Below are 23,798 nucleotides of genomic sequence, written 5' to 3' on the forward strand. Positions count from 1 at the left end.
GGTTAACTTCAGTCTGTATCCAGGCTGGGACAAAGAATTGATTAAACTTCTGGGTATTCTTGGATTGCAGATTAGGGTAATGCGACTTACTTGTATTAGGAATCATCATTGGAGATGTACATGCTAAACTGCAAACTTCAATGGGGGTAGGTAACAGATGGAAGGATGATGGATTAGGATGCAAGCAATGGTAATCTATGATGGATTTGAGTGTTTTAGTTTCCATGCCTGTATCAGGTGATTGTATGGGTGATGCTACAGGCGACGATTGAACATAAGGGTTTAGAAGATGAGTTGGGTTTACAGGTGCATCACAAGTGTCTGGGATGGATAGTCTGGAAGCTGCCAAACCTGCTGATTGAGACGACACTTCAATTTCCATGTCAGAGGCCACGTCCTCAATTTCCACGACATTGACCAAATCAGCTGGAGCTTCTTTCGGGGTGATATAAATTTTTGTAAAGCGGGTTAACAGATTTGGAATGGAAATTTGCTGCCAAACCTGAGTAACAGGCCTATGTTTTGTTTTCTTCTTCTTCCTATTCCGCCTTTTCTTCTTTGAATGCTGCTGAACCGGATGCTTGCCATAATTAACAAATTTATTTGGTGATAATATAGGCGCGTTCTTAGAATAAGTTGACTGCGAGATATTCTCGGACGTGACAACTGCATTATTATTATTCTGAAGATACTTCCTCCTTTTCGCCCTACTTGTTTCTATTAAATCAGGTGTAACGGACATTTCATTGAATGCAGGATCCGAATTTGTAGGAGGCGTAATGAGAAAACTACAGTCGGCAGAGGTGGAATCCCCTGTAACATGAATGTGGGCTGTGAACATCTGCTTTCCAGAGAAAATCTTGATGACCCTAGGGATAGAAGTAATTCCATTTTTGTTTCTGATTTTCATACGCATAGCATGAAGATTGGTAGTTTTTAAAGTCGCAGTATCAATCATAAGTAATTCACCACAAGCTTTACCAATTGCATGGATGACTTCTAGAGACTAATACTGGAATGGGACACCAATTACTTCAATGTTGAAAACATAATGATGAATATATGCCGAACCCCAAATCTGTGGATGCCATCAAAAGATTGAATAGGTGACATTACATGCAGTGAACTTAAACTCCAAATTTGCACGGGAAAAGTCATCATCTACATAGAAAATAGCCTGAGTTGAGTTTATAGGAAATAACTCAAATGCCTTCTTAATCTGTAGTTCAAAACTGAGGGTGTTACCAACACTTGACCAAGACCTGACCTTTCGTGAAGAGGAGATAACAAAAGCATTATTTCATCCACCTAAATGGGTTGAATTATGATCAAGGTGTATGAACTTGCCATATTTTGAATTTTTAGTTTTGATAGAGCATGGTGCAGCATGCCTATCACATGGGAATGGTGAATTGGTTTGCTTAGAGTTGATGCTAATGTTCGAACTAATGTTCTTATTCTGGGAAAATAAAGATTGAGCATAGGTTATTTTAGGGTTAATGAATGTTTCATGTTGGGTTTGGGGATTGATGGGATTTAAAACCTGGGGTGTGGGTTTTGAAATTGATGAAGAGAAACTAATGATGGATACCAATGAAGAGGCTAAATCAAACCACCCTTCAAAACGAGTACCAGCAGGTACATAGAATGAAACTGGATATGCTTTTGGATTTGTTCTAGATAACAAAATATAGAGGTAATATCTATATTCATTGCATAATTTGGTTGTACTGAACCAAATTTGATTATCTTCATACTTCCACACTTTTGTTCCCAAATCACCATTTTTTGCTGCTTCATGAAACAATCTCTGTAAATCGATTGCAAGTTTGTAGGTGAAAGACCCAATCAATTTACCATGAGCATGGAACTCAGCCAAGGTTATGGGAGAAAAAGGTTTTGTTTTGCTATAGGTTACCCTAAAAAACTTCCGATCAATGGTGATGAATCGATGCTCAGAAGTCATGATTTCTATTGCTAGGTTTAAAGGCTAGGAAACTAAAGGATCTAATGGAACTAAGAGGACCTAATAACTAACAGGGATGAAGAAAGCTAAGGTTTGGAGAATGGAAAAGAGAGAGAGATGCCATTTCTATATGCGTGGTTGTTGCGCAATACGGTGATATTTATCAACGTATTTGTTGAAAATTTGCTAATACAATTCAAGTCTATGATATATTTTTGCTTTGGTGCTTTTCAGGGATTCAAAAAATCTTTTCCAAATGATAAAGTTGGGTTTAGGTTGACACTCTTTTTGTCTTTAGGGGTATCCATTTCTAAATTAACTAGCTGTGTTCGCCTTGATTTCATCTTTTTTGGAGATTTGAACATGGAAGCGGTCTCCAAATGCATTTCCTCCTTTGATTTTTGTCCACCTGAGGAAAATGCAGAGAGAAAATGAAAACATTAATAAGATGACTTATTTGAAAACTTTAGCATTACTTTACAGAGTATATACTATATATTAGTTATACGTGAACTTAGTGAGCAAGACATGTAGAAATACGCCCATCAGCGACTTGTTGAACTCTGCACCAACACAATTCCTCAACCCAAACCCAAATGGAATGAAGTTTTTGGATGCCATATTCGAACTAGGATCCTGTGTGTCAACAAAAATCAAATCAGTATGGGTGATTTGGCAGGGTATTTACAAAATAATTCCATTATTTCCATATACAAATACATTATACATATAATGATCGATGCACTTACGTTCCATCTTGCTGGATTGAAGGCAAATGGATCTTTATATTTGTCAGGATTCATATGAATAGCTGAAGGAACAACCATAATCGTCCAACCTTTTGGAATTACATATCCTGCTGTTGGAGAAAATGAGTTATTTAATAAATGATTTTTTGGTCTTGGTGTGGTTTGATCTCATGACCTAAGGGTCTAAGGATACTCACTCATTTTTGAGTGAATGAAATGGAACCTTTAGTCCCACATTATGGAAAACTAAAGAGGTGATCCACTATATTACCATGTTCTCATGTATATGAGTGGATATGTATTCACTCTAGCAGGTGCGTCTGTATCTTGGAAGAGTTCCAAACAGACATGTATAGCTCGCTCAACTATGGAGTCGGAGTTTATTGCGTTAGATAAAGCAAGAGAGGAGGCCGAATGGCTAAGAAACTTTTTAGAAGATATTCCTCTCTGGCATAGGCCTGTGCCAGCTATATCTATACATTGTGACAACAAATATGCAATAGGTAGAGCTAAGAATAGCTTCTACAATGGAAAGTCTATACATATGCGTAGAAGACATGATTCTTTGAAATTACTAATCTCCACAGGCGTTATTTCCATAGATTGGACAAGGTCCAAGGAGAATATCGCGGACCCTTTGACGAAAGGTTTGCCCAAGGAGATAGTTAGTAAAGCATCGAAAGGGATAGGGCTTAGGCTCAAACAATTAAACTTGCCATGAAGGATACTCAACCTTGCTGACTGGAGATTCCAATAACAAGGTTTCGAATGAGACAACTAATTTATGGTGGGTAAAGGTAAACACTATCAGAGAATTTCATTCTCTGTCCCTTCCCTATGGTGTTGATGTGATAGTGTGACTGCATGTGGAGGATGACTTTTAATTAAGTCTTAATGAGTTTTATAGTTTCAATTTAAGATTGAAGTGGGGTGTAGCAGTAAAAACTCTTGATGGAACTCACCTATCTGAATGAGGAAGTGGGTCGCTTCCAATGAGAATGGAGCCGATTCTCTAAAGCATTTTGAGAAACAGGATATGTCCAGGGCCAAAATGGACAAAACGGCACAAACTTAGCAACACTTGGAGGATATCATGCATGGATGTTATTAGAATTACACCAAACGCTAGCAGTTCAAGACATAGTTCACTGTCTAGCTAGTAGTTCCGGTAACTTCTCTCTAAGCAAGGTTCAAGACCTCATGGACACCTTTGCCTAAATGGTATTTTCCGTACTCTGACTTTTCGTTTTTTTACCGAGATTTCATTCATGTGGGGGATTGTTGGAGAAAATGAGTTATTTAATAAATGATTTTTTGGTCTTGGTGTGGTTTGATCTCATGACCTAAGGGTCTAAGGATACTCACTCATTTTTGAGTGAATGAAATGGAACCTTTAGTCCCACATTGTGGAAAACTAAAGAGGTGCTCCACTATATTACCATGTTCTTATGGATATGTTGTAAAACAATATGGGTGGGGCGGGTGGGGCGAAAAATACATGTTTCGACCAATGCCCATGCGCGTGTACCAAGCACCAAATCCGTGTCTACTTGAAATTATTTTTTGCAAGTTTTTAACTTGATAAATAATTTATTTAAGAGTTTTATTTATGGAAAAAATTCATTTTTTGTGTTTAATTGTTTTACAAGAAACAAAACTCGTTTTATAAGAAAAATACATGTTTCGACCAATGCCCATGCGCGTGTACCAAGCACCAAGTTCGTGTCTACTTGAAATTATTTTTTGCAAGTTTTTAACTTGATAAATAATTTATTTAAGAGTTTTATTTATGGAAAAAATTCATTTTTTGTGTTTAATTGTTTTACAAGAAACAAAACTCGTTTTATAAGAAAAATACATGTTTAGACCCATGCCCATTCGCGTGTACCAAGCACCAAGTCCGTGTCTACTTGAAATTATTTTTTGCAAGTTTTTAACTTGATAAATAATTTATTTAAGAGTTTTATTTATGGAAAAAATTCATTTTTTTGTGTTTAATTGTTTTATAAGAAAAAAAACTCGTTTTATAAGAAAAATACATGTTTCGACCCATGCCCATGCGCGTGTACCAAGCACCAAGTCCGTGTCTACTTGAAATTATTTTTTGCAAGTTTTTAACTTGATAAATAATTTATTTAAGAGTTTTATTTATTGAAAAAATTCATTTTTTGTGTTTAATTGTTTTACAAGAAAAAAAACTCGTTTTATAAGAAAAATACATGTTTCGACCCATGCCCATTCGCGTGTACCAAGCACCAAGTCCGTGTCTACTTGAAATTATTTTTTGCAAGTTTTTAACTTGATAAATAATTTATTTAAGAGTTTTATTTATGGAAAAATTCATTTTTTGTGTTTAATTGTTTTACAAGAAACAAAACTCGTTTTATAAGAAAAAACCTAAACCTAACTTGATTTGCAAGTTAATTTTCATATAAATACAACTCGAAAAATACATGTTTCGACCCATGCCCATGCGCGTGCACCAAGCAACAAGTCCGTATCTACTTGAAATTATTTTTTCCAAGTTTTTTAACTTGATAAATAATTTATTTAAGAGTTTTATTTATGGAAAAATTCTTTTTTTTTGTGTTTAATTGTTTTACAAGAAAGAAAACTCGTTTTATAAGAAAAAACCTAAACCTAACTTGATTTGCAACTTAATTTTCATATAAATACAACTCGAAAAATACATGTTCGACCCATGCCCATGCGCGTGTACCAAGCACCAAGTCCGTATCTACTTGAAATTATTTTTTCCAAGTTTTTTAACTTGATAAATAATTTATTTAAGTGTTTTATTTATGGAAAAATTCTTTTTTTTTGTGTTTAATTGTTTTACAAGAAACAAAACTCGTTTTATAAGAAAAAACCGAAACCTAACTTGATTTGCAAGTTCATTTTCCTATAAATACAACTCGAAAAATACATGTTTCGACCCATGCCCATGCGCGTGTACCAAGCACCAAGTCCGTATCTACTTGAAACTATTTTTTCCAAGTTTTTTAACTTGATAAATAATTTATTTAAGAGTTTTATTTATGGAAAAATTCTTTTTTTTGTGTCTATTTGTTTTACAAGAAACAAAACTCGTTTTATAAGAAAAAAATCTAAACCTAACTTGATTTGCAAGTTAATTTTCCTATAAATACAACTCGAAAAATACATGTTTCGACCCATGCCCATGCGCGTGTACCAAGCACCAAGTCCGTATCTACTTGAAATTATTTTTTCCAAGTTTTTTAACTTGATAAATAATTTATTTAAGAGTTTTATTTATGGAAAAATTCTTTTTTTTTGTGTTTAATTGTTTTACAAGAAACAAAACTCGTTTTATAAGAAAAAACATAAACCTAACTTGATTTGCAAGTTAATTTTCCTATAAATACAACTCGAAAAATACATGTTTCGACCCATGCCCATGCGCGTGTACCAAGCACCAAGTCCGTATCTACTTGAAACTATTTTTTCCAAGTTTTTTAACTTGATAAATAATTTATTTAAGAGTTTTATTTATGGAAAAATTATTTTTTTTGTGTTTAATTGTTTTACAAGAAACAAAACTCGTTTTATAAGAAAAAACCTAAACCTAACTTGATTTGCAAGTTAATTTTCCTATAAATACAACTCGAAAAATACATGTTTCGACCCATGCCCATGCGCGTATACCAAGCACCAAGTCCGTGTCTACCTGAAATTATTTTTTGCAAGTTTTTAACTTGATAAATAATTTATTTAAGAGTTTTATTTATGGAAAAATTCCTTTTTTGTGTTTAATTGTTTTACAAGAAACAAAACTCGTTTTATAAGAAAAAACCTAAATCTAACTTGATTTGCAAGTTAATTTTCCTATAAATACAACTCGAAAATTTCTTTTCAAAAATACATGTTTCGACCCATGTCCATGCGCGTGTACCAAGCACCAAGTCCGTGTCTACTTGAAATTATTTTTTACAAGTTTTTAACTTGATAAATAATTTATTTAAGAGTTTTATTTATGGAAAAATTTCTTTTTTTGTGTTTAATTGTTTTACAAGAAACAAAACTCGTTTTATAAGAAAAAACCTAAGCTTAACTTGATTTGCAAGTTAATTTTCCTATAAATACAACTCGAAAATCTCTTTTCAAAAATACATGTTTCGACCCATGCCCATTCGCGTGTACCAAGCACCAAGTCCGTGTCTACTTGAAATTATTTTTTGCAAGTTTTTTAACTTGATAAATAATTTATTTAAGAGTTTTATTTATGGAAAAATTCCTTTTTTGTGTTTAATTGTTTTACAGGAAACAAAACTCGTTTTATAAGAAAAAACCTAAACCTAACTTGATTTGCAAGTTAATTTTCCTATAAATACAACTCGAAAATCTCTTTTCAAAAATACATGTTTCGACCCATGCCATGCGCGTGTACCAAGCACCAAGTCCGTGTCTACTTGAAATTATTTTTTGCAAGTGTTTAACTTGATAAATAATTTATTTACGAGTTTTATTTATGGAAAAATTCCTTTTTTGTGTTTAATTGTTTTACAAGAAACAAAACTCGTTTTATAAGAAAAAACCTAAACCTAACTTGATTTGCAAGTTAATTTTCCTATAAATACAACTCGAAAATCTCTTTTCAAAAATACATGTTTCGACCCATGCCCATGCGCGTGTACCAAGCACTAAGTCCGTGTCTACGTGAAATTATTTTTTGCAAGTTTTTAACTTGATAAAATAATTTATTTAAGAGTTTTATTTATGGAAAAATTCCTTTTTAATGTTTAATTGTTTTACAAGAAACAAAACTCGTTTTATAAGAAAAAACCTAAACCTAACTTGATTTGCAAGTTAATTTTCCTATAAATACAACTCGAAAATCTCTTTTCAAAAATACATGTTTCGACCCATGCCCATGCGCGTGTACCAAGCACCAAGTCCATGTCTACTTGAAATTATTTTTTGCAAGTTTTTAACTTGATAAATAATTTATTTAAGAGTTTTATTTATGGAAAAATTCCTTTTTTGTGTTTAATTGTTTTACAAGAAACAAAACTCGTTTTATAAGAAAAAACTTAAACCTAACTTGATTTTCAAGTTAATTTTCCTATAAATACAACTCGAAAATATCTTTTCAAAATACATGTTTCGACCCATGCCCATGCGCGTGTACCAAGCACCAAGTCCGTGTCTACTTGAAATTATTTTTTGCAAGTTTTTAACTTGATAAATAATTTATTTAAAAGTTTTATTTATGGAAAATTCCTTTTTTGTGTTTAATTGTTTTACAAGAAACAAAACTCATTAGATAAGAAAAAACTTAAACCTAACTTGATTTTCAAGTTAATTTTCCTATAAATACAACTCGAAAATCTCTTTTCAAAATACATGTTTCGACCCATGCCCATGCGCGTGTACCAAGCACCAAGTGCTTGTCTACTTGAAATTATTTTTTGCAAGTTTTTAACTTGATAAATAATTTATTTAAGAGTTTTATTTATGTAAAAATTCCTTTTTTGTGTTTAATTGTTTTACAAGAAACAAAACTCGTTTTATGAGAAAAAACCTAAACCTAACTTGATTTTCAAGTTAATTTTCCTATAAGTACAACTCGAAAATCTCTTTTCAAAATACATGTTTCGACCCATGCCCATGCGCGTGTACCAAGCACCAAGTCCGTGTCTACTTGAAATTTTTTTTTGCAAGTTTTTAACTTGATAAATAATTTATTTAAGAGTTTTATTTATGGAAAAATTCTTTTTTTGTGTTTAATTGTTTTACAAGAAAAAAAACTTAAACCTAACTTGATTTTCAAGTTAGTTTTCCTATAAATACAACTCGAAAATCTCTTTTCAAAATACATGTTTCGACCCATGCTCATGCGCGTGTACCAAGCACCAACTCCGTGTCTACTTCAAATTATTTTTTGCAAGTTTTAAACTTGATAAATAATGTATTTAAGAGTTTTATTTATGTAAAAATTCCTTTTTTGTGTTTAATTGTTTTACAAGAAACAAAACTCGTTTTATAAGAAAAAACCTAAACCTAACTTGATTTGCAAGTTAATTTTCCTATAAATACAACTCGAAAATATCTTTTCAAAATACATGTTTCGACCCATGCCCATGCGCGTGTACCAAGCACCAAGTGCTTGTCTACTTGAGATTATTTTTTGCAAGTTTTTAACTTGATAAATAATTTATTTAAGAGTTTTATTTATGTAAAAATTCCTTTTTTGTGTTTAATTGTTTTACAAGAAACAAAACTCGTTTTGTAAGAAAAAACCTAAACCTAACTTGATTTTCAAGTTAATTTTCCTATAAATACAACTCGAAAATCTCTTTTCAAAATACATGTTTTGACCCATGCCCATGCGCGTGTACCAAGCACCAAGTCCGTGTCTACTTGAAATTATTTTTTGCAAGTTTTTAACTTGATAAATAATTTATTTAAGAGTTTTATTTATGTAAAAATTCCTTTTTTGTGTTTAATTGTTTTACAAGAAACAAAACTCGTTTTATAAGAAAAAACCTAAACCTAACTTGATTTGCAAGTTAATTTTCCTATAAATACAACTCGAAAATATCTTTTCAAAATACATGTTTCGACCCATGCCCATGCGCGTGTACCAAGCACCAAGTCCGTGTCTACTTGAAATTATTTTTGCAAGTTTTGAACTTGACAAATAATTTATTTAAGAGTTTTATTTATGGAAAAATTCCTTTTTTGTGTTTAATTGTTTTCCAAGAAACAAAACTCGTTTTATAAGAAAAACCTAAACCTAACTTGATTTTCAAGTTAATTTTCCTATAAGTACAACTCGAAAATCTCTTTTCAAAATACATGTTTCGACCCATGCCCATGCGCGTGTACAAAGCACCAAGTCCGTGTCTACTTGAAATTATTTTTTGCAAGTTTTTGACTTGATAAAAAATTTATTTAAGAGTTTTATTTATGAAAAAAATCCTTTTTTGTGTTTAATTGTTTTACAAGAAACAAAACTCGTTTTATAAGAAAAAACCTAAACCTAACTTGATTTGCCAGTTAATTTTCCTATAAATACAACTCGAAAATATCTTTTCAAAATACATGTTTCGACCCATGCCCATGCGCGGTACCAAGCACCAAATCCGTGTCTACTTGAAATTATTTTTTGCAAGTTTTTAACTTGATAAATAATTTATTTAAGAGTTTTATTTATGGAAAAATTCCTTTTTTGTGTTTAATTGTTTTACAAGAAACAAAACTCGTTTTGTAAGAAAAAACCTAAACCTAACTTGATTTTCAAGTTAATTTTCCTATAAATACAACTCGAAAATCTCTTTTCAAAATACATGTTTCGACCCATGCCCATGCGCGTGTACCAAGCACCAAGTCCGTGTCTACTTGAAATTATTTTTTGCAAGTTTTTAACTTGATAAATAATTTATTTAAGAGTTTTATTTATGTAAAAATTCATTTTTTGTGTTTAATAGTTTTACAAGAAACAAAACTCGTTTTATAAGAAAAATACATGTTTCGACCCATGCCCATGCTCGTGTACCTAGCACCAAGTCCGTGTCTACTTGAAATTATTTTTTGCAAGTTTTTAACTTGATAAATAATTTATTTAAGAGTTTTATTTATTTAAGAGTTTTATTTATGGAAAAAATTAGTTTTTTGTGTTTAATTGTTTTACAAGAAACAGAACTCGTTTTATAAGAAATATACATGTTTCGACCCATGCCCATGCGCGTGTACCAAGCACCATGTCCGTGTCTACTTGAAATTATTTCTTGCAAGTTTTTAACTTGATAAATAATTTATTTAAGAGTTTTATTTGTGGAAAAAATTCATTTTTTGAGTTTAATAGTTTTACAAGAAACAAAACTCGTTTTATAAGAAAAATACATGTTTCGACCCATGCCCATGCGCGTGTACCAAGCACCAAGTCCGTGTCTAGTTGAAATTATTTTTTGCAAGTTTTTCACTTGATAAATAATTTATTTATATTTTTATTTATGGAAAAAATTCATTTTTTGTGTTTAATTGTTTTATAAGAAACAAAACTCGTTTTATAAGAAAAATACATGTTTCGACCCATGCCCATGCGGGTGTACCAAGCACCAAGTCCGTGTCTACTTGAAATTATTTTTTGCAAGTTTTTAACTTGATAAATAATTTATTTAAGAGTTCTATTTATGAAAAAAATTCATTTTTTGTGTTTAATTGTTTACAAGAAACAAAACTCGTTTTATAAGAAAATACATGTTCCGACCCATGCCCATGCGCGTGTACCAAGCAATAAGTCCGTGTCTACTTGAAATTATTTACAAATGCCCATGCGCGTGTACCAAGCACCAAGTCCGTGTCTACTTGAAATTATTTTTTGCAAGTTTTTAACTTGATAAATAATTTATTTAAGAGTTTTATTTATGGAAAAAATTCATTTTTTGTGTTTAATTGTTTTACAAGAAACAAAACTCGTTTTATAAGAAAAATACATGTTTCGACCCATGCCCATTCGCGTGTACCAAGCACCAAGTCCGTGTCTACTTGAAATTATTTTTTGCAAGTTTTTAACTTGATAAATAATTTATTTAAGAGTTTTATTATGGAAAAAATTCATTTTTGTGTTTAATTGTTTTACAAGAAACAAAACTCGTTTTATAAGAAAAATACATGTTTCGACCCATGCCCATGCGCGTGTACCAAGCACCAAGTCCGTGTCTACTTGAAATTATTTTTTGCAAGTTTTTAACTTGATAAATAATTTATTTAAGAGTTTTATTTGTGGAAAAAATCATTTTTTGTGTTTAATTGTTTTACAAGAAACAAAACTCGTTTTATAAGAAAAACATGTTTCGACCCATGCCCATGCGCGTGTACCAAGCACCAAGTCCGTGTCTACTTGAAATTATTTTTTGCAAGTTTTTAACTTGATAAATAATTTATTTAAGAGTTTTATTTATGGAAAAAATTCATTTTTGTGTTTAATTGTTTTACAAGAAACAAAACTCGTTTTATAAGAAAAATACATGTTTCGACCCATGCCCATGCGCGTGTACCAAGCACCAAGTCCGTGTCTACTTGAAATTATTTTTGCAAGTTTTTAACTTGATAAATAATTTATTTAAGAGTTTTATTTATGGAAAAATTCATTTTTTGTGTTTAATTGTTTTACAAGAACAAAACTCGTTTTATAAGAAAAATACATGTTTCGACCCATGCCCATGCGCTGTACCAAGCACCAAGTCCGTGTCTACTTGAAATTATTTTTTGCAAGTTTTTAACTTGATAAATAATTTATTTAAGAGTTTTATTTATGGAAAAATTCATTTTTTGTTTTAATTGTTTTACAAGAAACAAAACTCGTTTTATAAGAAAATACATGTTTCGACCCATGCCCATGCGCGTGTACCAAGCACCAAGTCCGTGTCTACTTGAAATTATTTTTTGCAAGTTTTTAACTTGATAAATAATTTATTTAAGAGTTTTATTTATGAAAAATTCATTTTTTGTGTTTAATGTTTTACAAGAAACAAAACTCGTTTTATAAGAAAAATACATGTTTCGACCCATGCCCATGCGCGTGTACCAAGCACCAAGTCCGTGTCTACTTGAAATTATTTTTTGCAAGTTTTTAACTTGATAAATAATTTATTTAAGAGTTTTATTTAAAGTTTTATTTATGGAAAAAATTAGTTTTTGTGTTTAATTGTTTTACAAGAAACAAACTCGTTTTATAAGAAATACATGTTTCGACCCATGCCCATGCGCGTGTACCAAGCACCAAGTCCGTGTCTACTTGAAATTATTTTTGCAAGTTTTTAACTTGATAAATAATTTATTTAAGAGTTTTATTTGGAAAAAATTCATTTTTGTGTTTTTGTTTTACAAGAAACAAAACTCGTTTTATAAGAAAAATACATGTTTCGACCCATGCCCATGCGCGTGTACCAAGCACCAAGTCCGTGTCTACTTGAAATTATTTTTTGCAAGTTTTTCTTGATAAATAATTTATTTAAGAGTTTTATTTATGGAAAAAATTCATTTTTTGTGTTTAATTGTTTTACAAGAAACAAAACTCGTTTTATAAGAAAATACATGTTTCGACCCATGCCCATGCGCGTGTACCAAGCACCAAGTCCGTGTCTACTTGAAATTATTTTTTGCAAGTTTTTAACTTGATAAATAATTTATTTAAGAGTTTTTTTATGGAAAAAATTCATTTTTGTGTTTAATTGTTTTACAAGAAACAAAACTCGTTTTATAAGAAAAATACATGTTCCGACCCATGCCCATGCGCGGTGTTACCAAGCAATCCGTTGTCTACTTGAAACTTATTTCAAATGCCCATGCGCGTGTACAAGCACCAGTCCGTGTCTACTTGAAATTATTTTTTGCAAGTTTTTAACTTGATAAATAATTTATTTAAGAGTTTTATTAGGAAAAATTCATTTTTGTGTTTAATTTTTTACAAGAAACAAACTCGTTTTATAAGAAAAATACATGTTTCGACCCATGCCCATTCGCGTGTACCAAGCACCAAGTCCGTGTCTACTTGAAATTATTTTTTGCAAGTTTTTAACTTGATAAATAATTTATTTAAGAGTTTTATTTATGGAAAAAATTCATTTTTGTGTTTAATTGTTTTACAAGAAACAAAACTCGTTTTATAAGAAAAATACATGTTTCGACCCATGCCCATGCGCGTGTACCAAGCACCAAGTCCGTGTCTACTTGAAATTATTTTTTGCAAGTTTTAACTTGATAAATAATTTATTTAAGAGTTTTATTTATGGAAAAAATTCATTTTTTGTGTTTAATTGTTTTACAAGAAACAAAACTCGTTTTATAAGAAAAATACATGTTTCGACCCATGCCCATGCGCGTGTACCAAGCACCAAGTCCGTGTCTACTTGAAATTATTTTTGCAAGTTTTTAACTTGATAAATAATTTATTTAAGATTTTATTTATGGAAAAAATTCATTTTCTGTGTTTAATTGTTTTACAAGAAACAAAACTCGTTTTATAAGAAAAATACATGTTTCGACCCATGCCCATGCGCGTGTACCAAGCACCAAGTCCGTGTCTACTTGAAATTATTTTTTGCAAGTTTTTAACTTGATAAATAATTTATTTAAGAGTTTTATTTATGTAAAAATTCATTTTTTGTGTTTAATTTTTACAAGAAACAAAACTCGTTTTATAAGAAAAATACATGTTTCGACCCATGCCCATGCGCTTGTACCAAGCACCAAGTCCGTGTCTACTTGAAATTATTTTTTGCAAGTTTTTAACTTGATAAATAATTTATTTAAGAGTTTTATTTATGGAAAAAATTCATTTTTTGTTTTTAATTGTTTTACAAGAAACAAAACTCGTTTTATAAGAAAAATACATGTTTCGACAAATGCCCATGCGCGTGTACCAAGCACCAAGTCCGTGTCTACTTGAAATTATTTTTTGCAAGTTTTTAACTTGATAAATAATTTATTTAAGAGTTTTATTTATGTAAAAATTCATTTTTTGTGTTTAATAGTTTTACAAGAAACAAAACTCGTTTTATAAGAAAAATACATGTTTCGACCCATGCCCATGCGCTTGTACCAAGCACCAAGTCCGTGTCTACTTGAAATTATTTTTGCAATTTTTAACTTGATAAATAATTTATTTAAGAGTTTTATTTATGGAAAAAATTCATTTTTTGTGTTTAATTGTTTTACAAGAAACAAAACTCGTTTTATAAGAAAAATACATGTTTCGACAAATGCCCATGCGCGTGTACCAAGCACCAAGTCCGTGTCTACTTGAAATTATTTTTTGCAAGTTTTTAACTTGATAAATAATTTATTTAAGAGTTTTATTTATGTAAAAATTCATTTTTTGTGTTTAATAGTTTTACAAGAAACAAAACTCGTTTTATAAGAAAAATACATGTTTCGACCCATGCCCATGCGTGTACCAAGCACCAAGTCCGTGTCTACTTGAAATTATTTTTTGCAAGTTTTTAACTTGATAAATAATTTATTTAAGAGTTTTATTTATGGAAAAAATTCATTTTTTGTGTTTAATTGTTTTACAAGAAACAAAACTCGTTTTATAAGAAAAATACATGTTTCGACAAATGCCCATGCGCGTGTACCAAGCACCAAGTCCGTGTCTACTTGAAATTATTTTTTGCAAGTTTTTAACTTGATAAATAATTTATTTAAGAGTTTTATTTATGTAAAAATTCATTTTTTGTGTTTAATTGTTTTACAAGAAACAAAACTCGTTTTATAAGGAAAATACATGTTTCTACCCATGCCCATGCGCGTGTACCAAGCACCAAGTCCGTGTCTACTTGAAATTATTTTTTGCATGTTTTTAACTTGATAAATATATTATTTAAGAGTTTTATTTATGAAAAAATTCATTTTTTGTGTTTAATTATTTTACAAGAAACAAAACTCGTTTTATAAGAAAAATACATGTTCCGACCCATGCCCATGCGCGTGTACCAAGCAATAAGTCCGTGTCTACTTGAAATTATTTACAAATGCCCATGCGCGTGTACCAAGCACCATGTCCGTGTCTACTTGAAATTATTTTTTGCATGTTTTTAACTTGATAAATATATTATTTAAGAGTTTTATTTATGAAAAAAATTCATTTTTTGTGTTTAATTATTTTATAAGAAAAATACATGTTCCGACCCATGCCCATGCGCGTGTACCAAGCACCAAGTCCGTGTCCACTTGAAATTATTTTTTGCAAGTTTTTAACTTGATAAATAATTTATTTAAGAGTTTTATTTATGGAAAAAATTCATTTTTTGTGTTTAATTGTTTTACAAGAAACAAAACTCGTTTTATAAGAAAAATACATGTTTCGACCCATGCCCATGCGCGTGTACCAAGCACCAAGTCCGTGTCTACTTGAAATTATTTTTTGCAAGTTTTTAACTTGATAAATAATTTATTTAAGAGTTTTATTTATGGAAAAAATTAGTTTTTTGTGTTTAACTGTTTTACAAGAAACAAAACTCGTTTTATAAGAAAAATACATGTTTCGACCCATGCCCGTGTACCAAGCACCAAGTCCGTGTCTACTTGAAATTATTTTTGCAAGTTTTTAACTTGATAAATAATTTATTTATATTTTATTTATGGAAAAAATTCATTTTTTGTGTTTAATTGTTTTAAGAAACAAAACTCGTTTTATAAGAAAAATACATGTTTCGACCCATGCCCATGCGGTGTACCAAGCACCAAGTCCGTGTCTACTTGAAATTATTTTTGCAAGTTTTTAACTTGATAAATAATTTATTTAAGAGTTTATTTATGGAAAAAATTCATTTTTTGTGTTTAATTGTTTTACAAGAAACAAAACTCGTTTTATAAGAAAAATACATGTTTCGACCCATGCCCATGCGCGTGTACCAAGCAAAGTCCGTGTCTACTTGAAATTATTTTTTGCAAGTTTTTAACTTGATAAATAATTTATTTAAGATTTTATTTATGGAAAAAATTCATTTTTGTGTTTAATTGTTTTACAAGAAACAAAACTCGTTTTATAAGAAAAATACATGTTTCGACCCATGCCCATGCGCGTGTACCAAGCACCAAGTCCGTGTCTACTTGAAATTATTTTTGCAAGTTTTTAACTTGATAAATAATTTATTTAAGAGTTTTATTTATGGAAAAAATTCATTTTTTGTGTTTAATTGTTTTACAAGAAACAAAACTCGTTTTATAAGAAAAATACATGTTTCGACCCATGCCCATGCGCGTGTACCAAGCACCAAGTCCGTGTCTACTTGAAATTATTTTTTGCAAGTTTTTAACTTGATAAATAAATTTATTTAAGAGTTTTATTTATGAAAAAATTCATTTTTTGTTTTAATGTTTTACAAGAAACAAAACTCGTTTTATAAGAAAAATACATGTTTCGACCCATGCCCATGCGCTTGTACCAAGCACCAAGTCCGTGTCTACTTGAAATTATTTTTTGCAAGTTTTTAACTTGATAAATAATTTATTTAAGAGTTTTATTTATGGAAAAAATTCATTTTTTGTGTTTAATTGTTTTACAAGAAACAAAACTCGTTTTATAAGAAAAATACATGTTTCGACATGCCCATGCGCGTGTACCAAGCACCAAGTCCGTGTCTACTTGAAATTTTTTTGCAATTTTTTAACTTGATAAATAATTTATTTAAGAGTTTTATTTATGGAAAAAATTCATTTTTTGTGTTTAATTGTTTTACAAGAAACAAAACTCGTTTTATAAGAAAAATACATGTTTCGACCATGCCCATGCGCGTGTACCAAGCACCAAGTCCGTGTCTACTTGAAATTATTTTTTGCAAGTTTTTAACTTGATAAATAATTTATTTAAGAGTTTTATTTATGGAAAAAATTCATTTTTGTGTTTAATTGTTTTACAAGAAACAAAACTCGTTTTATAAGAAAATACATGTTTACCCATGCCCATGCGCGTGTACCAAGCACCAAGTCCGTGTCTACTTGAAATTATTTTTTGCAGTTTTTAACTTGATAAATATATTATTTAAGAGTTTTATTTATGAAAAAATTCATTTTTTGTGTTTAATTGTTTTACAAGAAACAAAACTCGTTTTATAAGAAAATACATGTTCGACCCATGCCCATGCGCGTGTACCAAGCAATAAGTCCGTGTCTACTTGAAATTATTTTGCCATGCGTGTACCAAGCACAGTCCGTGTCTACTTGAAATTATTTTTTGCAAGTTTTAACTTGATAAATAATTTATTTAAGAGTTTTTTTATGGAAAAAATTCATTTTTTGTGTTTAATTGTTTTACAAGAAACAAAACTCGTTTTATAAGAAAATACATGTTTACCCATGCCCATGCGCGTGTACCAAGCACCAAGTCCGTGTCTACTTAAATTATTTTTTGCAGTTTTTAACTTGATAAATATTATTTAAGAGTTTTATTTATGGAAAAAATTCATTTTTTGTGTTTAATTGTTTTACAAGAAACAAAACTCGTTTTATAAGAAAAATACATGTTTCGACCCATGCCCATGCGCGTGTACCAAGCACCAAGTCCGTGTCTACTTGAAATTATTTTTTGCAAGTTTTTAACTTGATAAATAATTTATTTAAGAGTTTTATTTATGGAAAAAATTATTTTTTGTGTTTAATGTTTTACAAGAAACAAAACTCGTTTTATAAGAAAAATACATGTTTCGACCATGCCCATGCGCGTGTACCAAGCACCAAGTCCGTGTCTACTTGAAATTATTTTTTGCAAGTTTTTAACTTGATAAATAATTTATTTAATTTTATTTATGGAAAAAATTCATTTTTTGTGTTTAATTGTTTTAAGAAACAAAACTCGTTTTATAAGAAAAATACATGTTTCGACCCATGCCCATGCGGTGTACCAAGCACCAAGTCCGTGTCTACTTGAAATTATTTTTTGCAAGTTTTTAACTTGATAAATAATTTATTTAAGAGTTTATTTATGGAAAAAATTCATTTTTTGTGTTTAATTGTTTTACAAGAAACAAAACTCGTTTTATAAGAAAATACATGTTTCGACCCATGCCCATGCGCGTGTACCAAGCAAATCCGTGTCTACTTGAAATTATTTTTTGCAAGTTTTTAACTTGATAAATAATTTATTTAAGATTTTATTTATGGAAAAAAATTCATTTTTGTGTTTAATTGTTTTACAAGAAACAAAACTTTTTATAAGAAAAATACATGTTTCGACCCATGCCCATGCGCGTGTACCAAGCACCAAGTCCGTGTCTACTTGAAATTATTTTTTGCAAGTTTTTAACTTGATAAATAATTTATTTAAGAGTTTTATTTATGAAAAAAATTCATTTTTTGTGTTTAATTGTTTTACAAGAAACAAAACTCGTTTTATAAGAAAAATACATGTTTCGACCCATGCCCATGCGCGTGTACCAAGCACCAAGTCCGTGTCTACTTGAAATTATTTTTTGCAAGTTTTTAACTTGATAAATAATTTTTTAGAGTTTTATTTATGGAAAAAATTCATTTTTTGTTTAATGTTTTACAAGAAACAAAACTCGTTTTATAAGAAAAATACATGTTTCGACCCATGCCCATGCGCTTGTACCAAGCACCAAGTCCGTGTCTACTTGAAATTATTTTTGCAAGTTTTTAACTTGATAAATAATTTATTTAAGAGTTTTATTTATGGAAAAAATTCATTTTTTGTGTTTAATTGTTTTACAAGAAACAAAACTCGTTTTATAAGAAAAATACATGTTTCGACCCATGCCCATGCGCGTGTACCAAGCACCAAGTCCGTGTCTACTTGAAATTATTTTTTGCAATTTTTAACTTGATAAATAATTTATTTAAGATTTTATTTATGGAAAAAATTCATTTTTGTGTTTAATTGTTTTACAAGAAACAAAACTCGTTTTATAAGAAAAATACATGTTTCGACCCATGCCCATGCTCGTGTACCAAGCACCAAGTCCGTGTCTACTTGAAATTATTTTTTGCAAGTTTTTAACTTGATAAATAATTTATTTAAGAGTTTTATTTATGGAAAAAATTCATTTTTTGTGTTTAATTGTTTTACAAGAAACAAAACGTTTTATAAGAAAATACATGTTTTACCCATGCCCATGCGCGTGTACCAAGCACCAAGTCCGTGTCTACTTGAAATTATTTTTTGCAGTTTTTAACTTGATAAATAATTATTTAAGAGTTTTATTTATGAAAAAATTCATTTTTTGTGTTTAATTGTTTTACAAGAAACAAAACTCGTTTTATAAGAAAAATACATGTTCGACCATGCCCATGCGTGTACCAAGCAATAGCGTGTACACAAATGCCCATGCGCGTGTACCAAGCCCATGTCCGTGTCTACTTGAAATTATTTTTTGCAAGTTTTTAACTTGATAAATAATTTATTTAAGAGTTTTATTTATGGAAAAAATTCATTTTTGTGTTTAATTGTTTTACAAGAAACAAAACTCGTTTTATAAGAAAAATACATGTTTCGACATGCCCATGCGCGTGTACCAAGCACCAAGTCCGTGTCTACTTGAAATTATTTTTTGCAATTTTTAACTTGATAAATAATTTATTTAAGATTTTATTTATGGAAAAAATTCATTTTTTGTGTTTAATTGTTTTACAAGAAACAAAACTCGTTTTATAAGAAAAATACATGTTTCGACCCATGCCCATGCGTGTACCAAGCAAATCCGTGTCTACTTGAAATTATTTACAAATGCCCATGCCGTGTACAAGCCCCATGTCCGTGTCTACTTGAAATTATTTTTTGCAAGTTTTTAACTTTGAAAATAATTTATTTAAGAGTTTTATTTATGGAAAAAATTCATTTTTTGTGTTTAATTGTTTTACAAGAAACAAAACTCGTTTTATAAGGAAAATACATGTTTCTACCCATGCCCATGCGCGTGTACCAAGCACCAAGTCCGTGTCTACTTAAAATAATTTTTTGCATGTTTTTAACTTGATAAATATATTATTTAAGAGTTTTATTTATGAAAAAAATTCATTTTTTGTGTTTAATTGTTACAAGAAACAAAACTCGTTTTATAAGAAAAATACATGTTTCGACCCATGCCCATGCGCGTGTACCAAGCACCAAGTCCGTGTCTACTTGAAATTATTTTTTGCAAGTTTTTAACTTGATAAATAATTTATTTAAGAGTTTTATTTATGGAAAAAATTAGTTTTTGTGTTTAACTGTTTTACAAGAAACAAAACTCGTTTTATAAGAAAAATACATGTTTCGACCAATGCCCATGCGCGTGTACCAAGCACCAAGTCCGTGTCTACTTGAAATTATTTTTTGCAAGTTTTTCACTTGATAAATAATTTATTTATTTTTATTTATGGAAAAAATTCATTTTTTGTGTTTAATTGTTTTTGAGAAACAAAACTCGTTTTATAAGAAAAATACATGTTTCGACCCATGCCCATGCGGTGTACCAAGCACCAAGTCCGTGTCTACTTGAAATTATTTTTTGCAAGTTTTTAACTTTAAATAATTTATTTAAGAGTTTATTTATGGAAAAAATTCATTTTTTGTGTTTAATTGTTTTACAAGAAACAAAACTCGTTTTATAAGAAAAATACATGTTTCGACCCATGCCCATGCGCGTGTACCAAGCAATAAATCCGTGTCTACTTGAAATTATTTTTTGCAAGTTTTTAACTTGATAAATAATTTATTTAAGAATTTTATTTATGGAAAAAAATTCATTTTTGTGTTTAATTGTTTTACAAGAAACAAAACTTTTATAAGAAAAATACATGTTTCGACCCATGCCCATGCGCGTGTACCAAGCACCAAGTCCGTGTCTACTTGAAATTATTTTTTGCAAGTTTTTAACTTGATAAATAATTTATTTAAGAGTTTTATTTATGAAAAAAATTCATTTTTTGTGTTTAATTGTTTTACAAGAAACAAAACTCGTTTTATAAGAAAAATACATGTTTCGACCCATGCCCGTGCGCGTGTACCAAGCACCAAGTCCGGTCTACTTGAAATTATTTTTTGCAAGTTTTTAACTTGATAAATAATTTATTTTAGAGTTTTATTTATGAAAAAAATTCATTTTTTGTATTTAATAGTTTTACAAGAAACAAAACTCGTTTTATAAGAAAAATACATGTTTCGACCCATGCCCATGCGCTTGTACCAAGCACCAAGTCCGTGTCTACTTGAAATTATTTTTTGCAAGTTTTTAACTTGATAAATAATTTATTTAAGAGTTTTATTTATGGAAAAAATTCATTTTTTGTGTTTAATTGTTTTACAAGAAACAAAACTCGTTTTATAAGAAAAATACATGTTTCGACAAATGCCCATGCGCGTGTACCAAGCACCAAGTCCGTGTCTACTTGAAATTATTTTTTGCAATTTTTTAAATTGATAAATAATTTATTTAAGAATTTTATTTATGGAAAAAAATTCATTTTCTGTGTTTAATTGTTTTACAAGAAACAAAACTCGTTTTATAAGAAAAATACATGTTTCGACCCATGCCCATGCTCGTGTACCAAGCACCAAGTCCGTGTCTACTTGAAATTATTTTTGCAAGTTTTTAACTTGATAAATAATTTATTAAGAGTTTTATTATGGAAAAAATTCATTTTTTGGTGTTTAAATTGTTTACAAGAAACAAATCGTTTTTATAAGGAAAATAATGTTTCTACCCATGCCCATGCGCGTGTACCAAGCCCAAGTCCGTGTCTACTTGAAATTATTTTTTGCATGTTTTTAACTTGATAAATATTATTTAAGAGTTTTATTTATGCAAAAAATTCATTTTTTGTGTTTAATTGTTTTCAAAAACAAAACTCGTTTTATAAAGAAAAATACATGTTCCGACCCATGCCCATGCGCGTGTACCAAGCATAAGTCCGTGTCTACTTGAAATTATTTACAAATGCCCATGCGCGTGTACCAAGCCCCATGTCCGTGTCTACTTGAAATTATTTTTTGCAAGTTTTTAACTTGATAAATAATTTATTTAAGAGTTCTATTATGGAAAAAATTCATTTTTTGTGTTTAATTGTTTTACAAGAAACAAAACTCGTTTTATAAGAAAAATACATGTTTCGACAAATGCCCATGCGCGTGTACCAAGCACCAAGTCCGTGTCTACTTGAAATTATTTTTGCAATTTTTAAATTGATAAATAATTATTTAAGAATTTTATTTATGGAAAAAAAAATTCATTTTCTGTGTTTAATTGTTTTACAAGAAACAAAACTCGTTTTATAAGAAAAATACATGTTTCGACCCATGCCCATGCTCGTGTACCAAGCACCAAGTCCGTGTCTACTTGAAATTTTTTGCAAGTTTTTAACTTGATAATATTTATTTAAGAGTTTTATTTATTTAAGAGTTTTATTATGGAAAAAAATTAGTTTTTTGTTTAACTGTTTTACAAGAAACAAACTCGTTTTATAAGAAAAATACATGTTTCGACCCATGCCCATGCGGTGTACCAAGCACCAAGTCCGTGTCTACTTGAAATTATTTTTTGCAAGTTTTTAACTTGATAAATAATTATTTAGAGTTTTATTTATGAAAAAAATTCATTTTTTGTATTTAATAATTTTCAAGAAACAAAACTCGTTTTATAAGAAAATACATGTTTCGACCCATGCCCATGCGCTTGTACCAAGCACCAAGTCCGTGTCTACTTGAAATTTTTTGCAAGTTTTTAACTTGATAAATAATTTATTTAAGAGTTTTTATTTATGGAAAAAATTCATTTTTGTTTAATTGTTTTACAAGAAACAAAACTCGTTTTATAAGAAAAATACATGTTTCGACCAAATGCCCATGCGCGTGTACCAAGCACCAAGTCCGTGTCTACTTGAAATTATTTTTGCAATTTTTAAATTGATAAATAATTTATTTAAGAATTTTATTTATGGAAAAAATTCATTTTCTGTGTTTAATTGTTTTACAAGAAACAAAACTCGTTTTATAAGAAAATACATGTTTCGACCCATGCCCATGCGCTGTACCTAGCACCAAGTCCGTGTCTACTTGAAATTATTTTTGCAAGTTTTTAACTTGATAAATAATTTATTTAAGAGTTTTATTTATGGAAAAAATTCATTTTTTGTGTTTAATTGTTTTACAAGAAACAAACTCGTTTTATAAGAAAATACATGTTCTACCCATGCCCATGCGCGTGTACCAAGCACCAAGTCCGTGTCTACTTGAAATTATTTTTTGCATGTTTTAACTTGATAAATATATTATTTAAGAGTTTTTATTTATGAAAAATTCATTTTTGTGTTTAATTGTTTTACAAGAAAACTCGTTTATAAGAAAAATACATGTTCCGACCCATGCCCATGCGCGTGTACCACAATAAGTCGTGTCTACTTGAAATTATTTACAAATGCCCATGCGCGTGTACCAAGCCCCATGTCCGTGTCTACTTGAAATTATTTTTTGCAAGTTTTTAACTTGATAAATAATTTATTTAAGAGTTTATTTATGGAAAAAATTCATTTTTGTGTTTAATTGTTTTACAAGAAACAAAAACTCGTTTTATAAGAAAAATACATGTTTCGACAATGCCATGCGCGTGTACCAAGCACCAAGT

General features: G+C 29.9%; 1 protein-coding gene across 1 annotated transcript in view; it reads right to left on the reverse strand.

Annotated features, from left to right (window-relative positions):
- Positions 1-2,281: 2,281 nt before the first annotated feature.
- LOC113352848 (cytochrome P450 87A3-like) overlaps positions 2,282-23,798 on the reverse strand; it is a 32,291-nt gene continuing 10,774 nt past the window's right edge. Inside the window, exons 7-9 of the mRNA XM_026596612.1 lie at positions 2,716-2,822; positions 2,475-2,602; positions 2,282-2,375 (exon numbers count right to left, since the gene is read on the reverse strand). Of these exons, the coding sequence (XP_026452397.1) occupies positions 2,282-2,375; positions 2,475-2,602; positions 2,716-2,822 (329 nt within the window). The remainder of the gene's footprint in view (positions 2,376-2,474; positions 2,603-2,715; positions 2,823-23,798) is intronic.

This window comes from Papaver somniferum, chromosome 2 (assembly GCF_003573695.1).
Source record: "Papaver somniferum cultivar HN1 chromosome 2, ASM357369v1, whole genome shotgun sequence".
Taxonomy (NCBI): domain Eukaryota; kingdom Viridiplantae; phylum Streptophyta; class Magnoliopsida; order Ranunculales; family Papaveraceae; genus Papaver; species Papaver somniferum.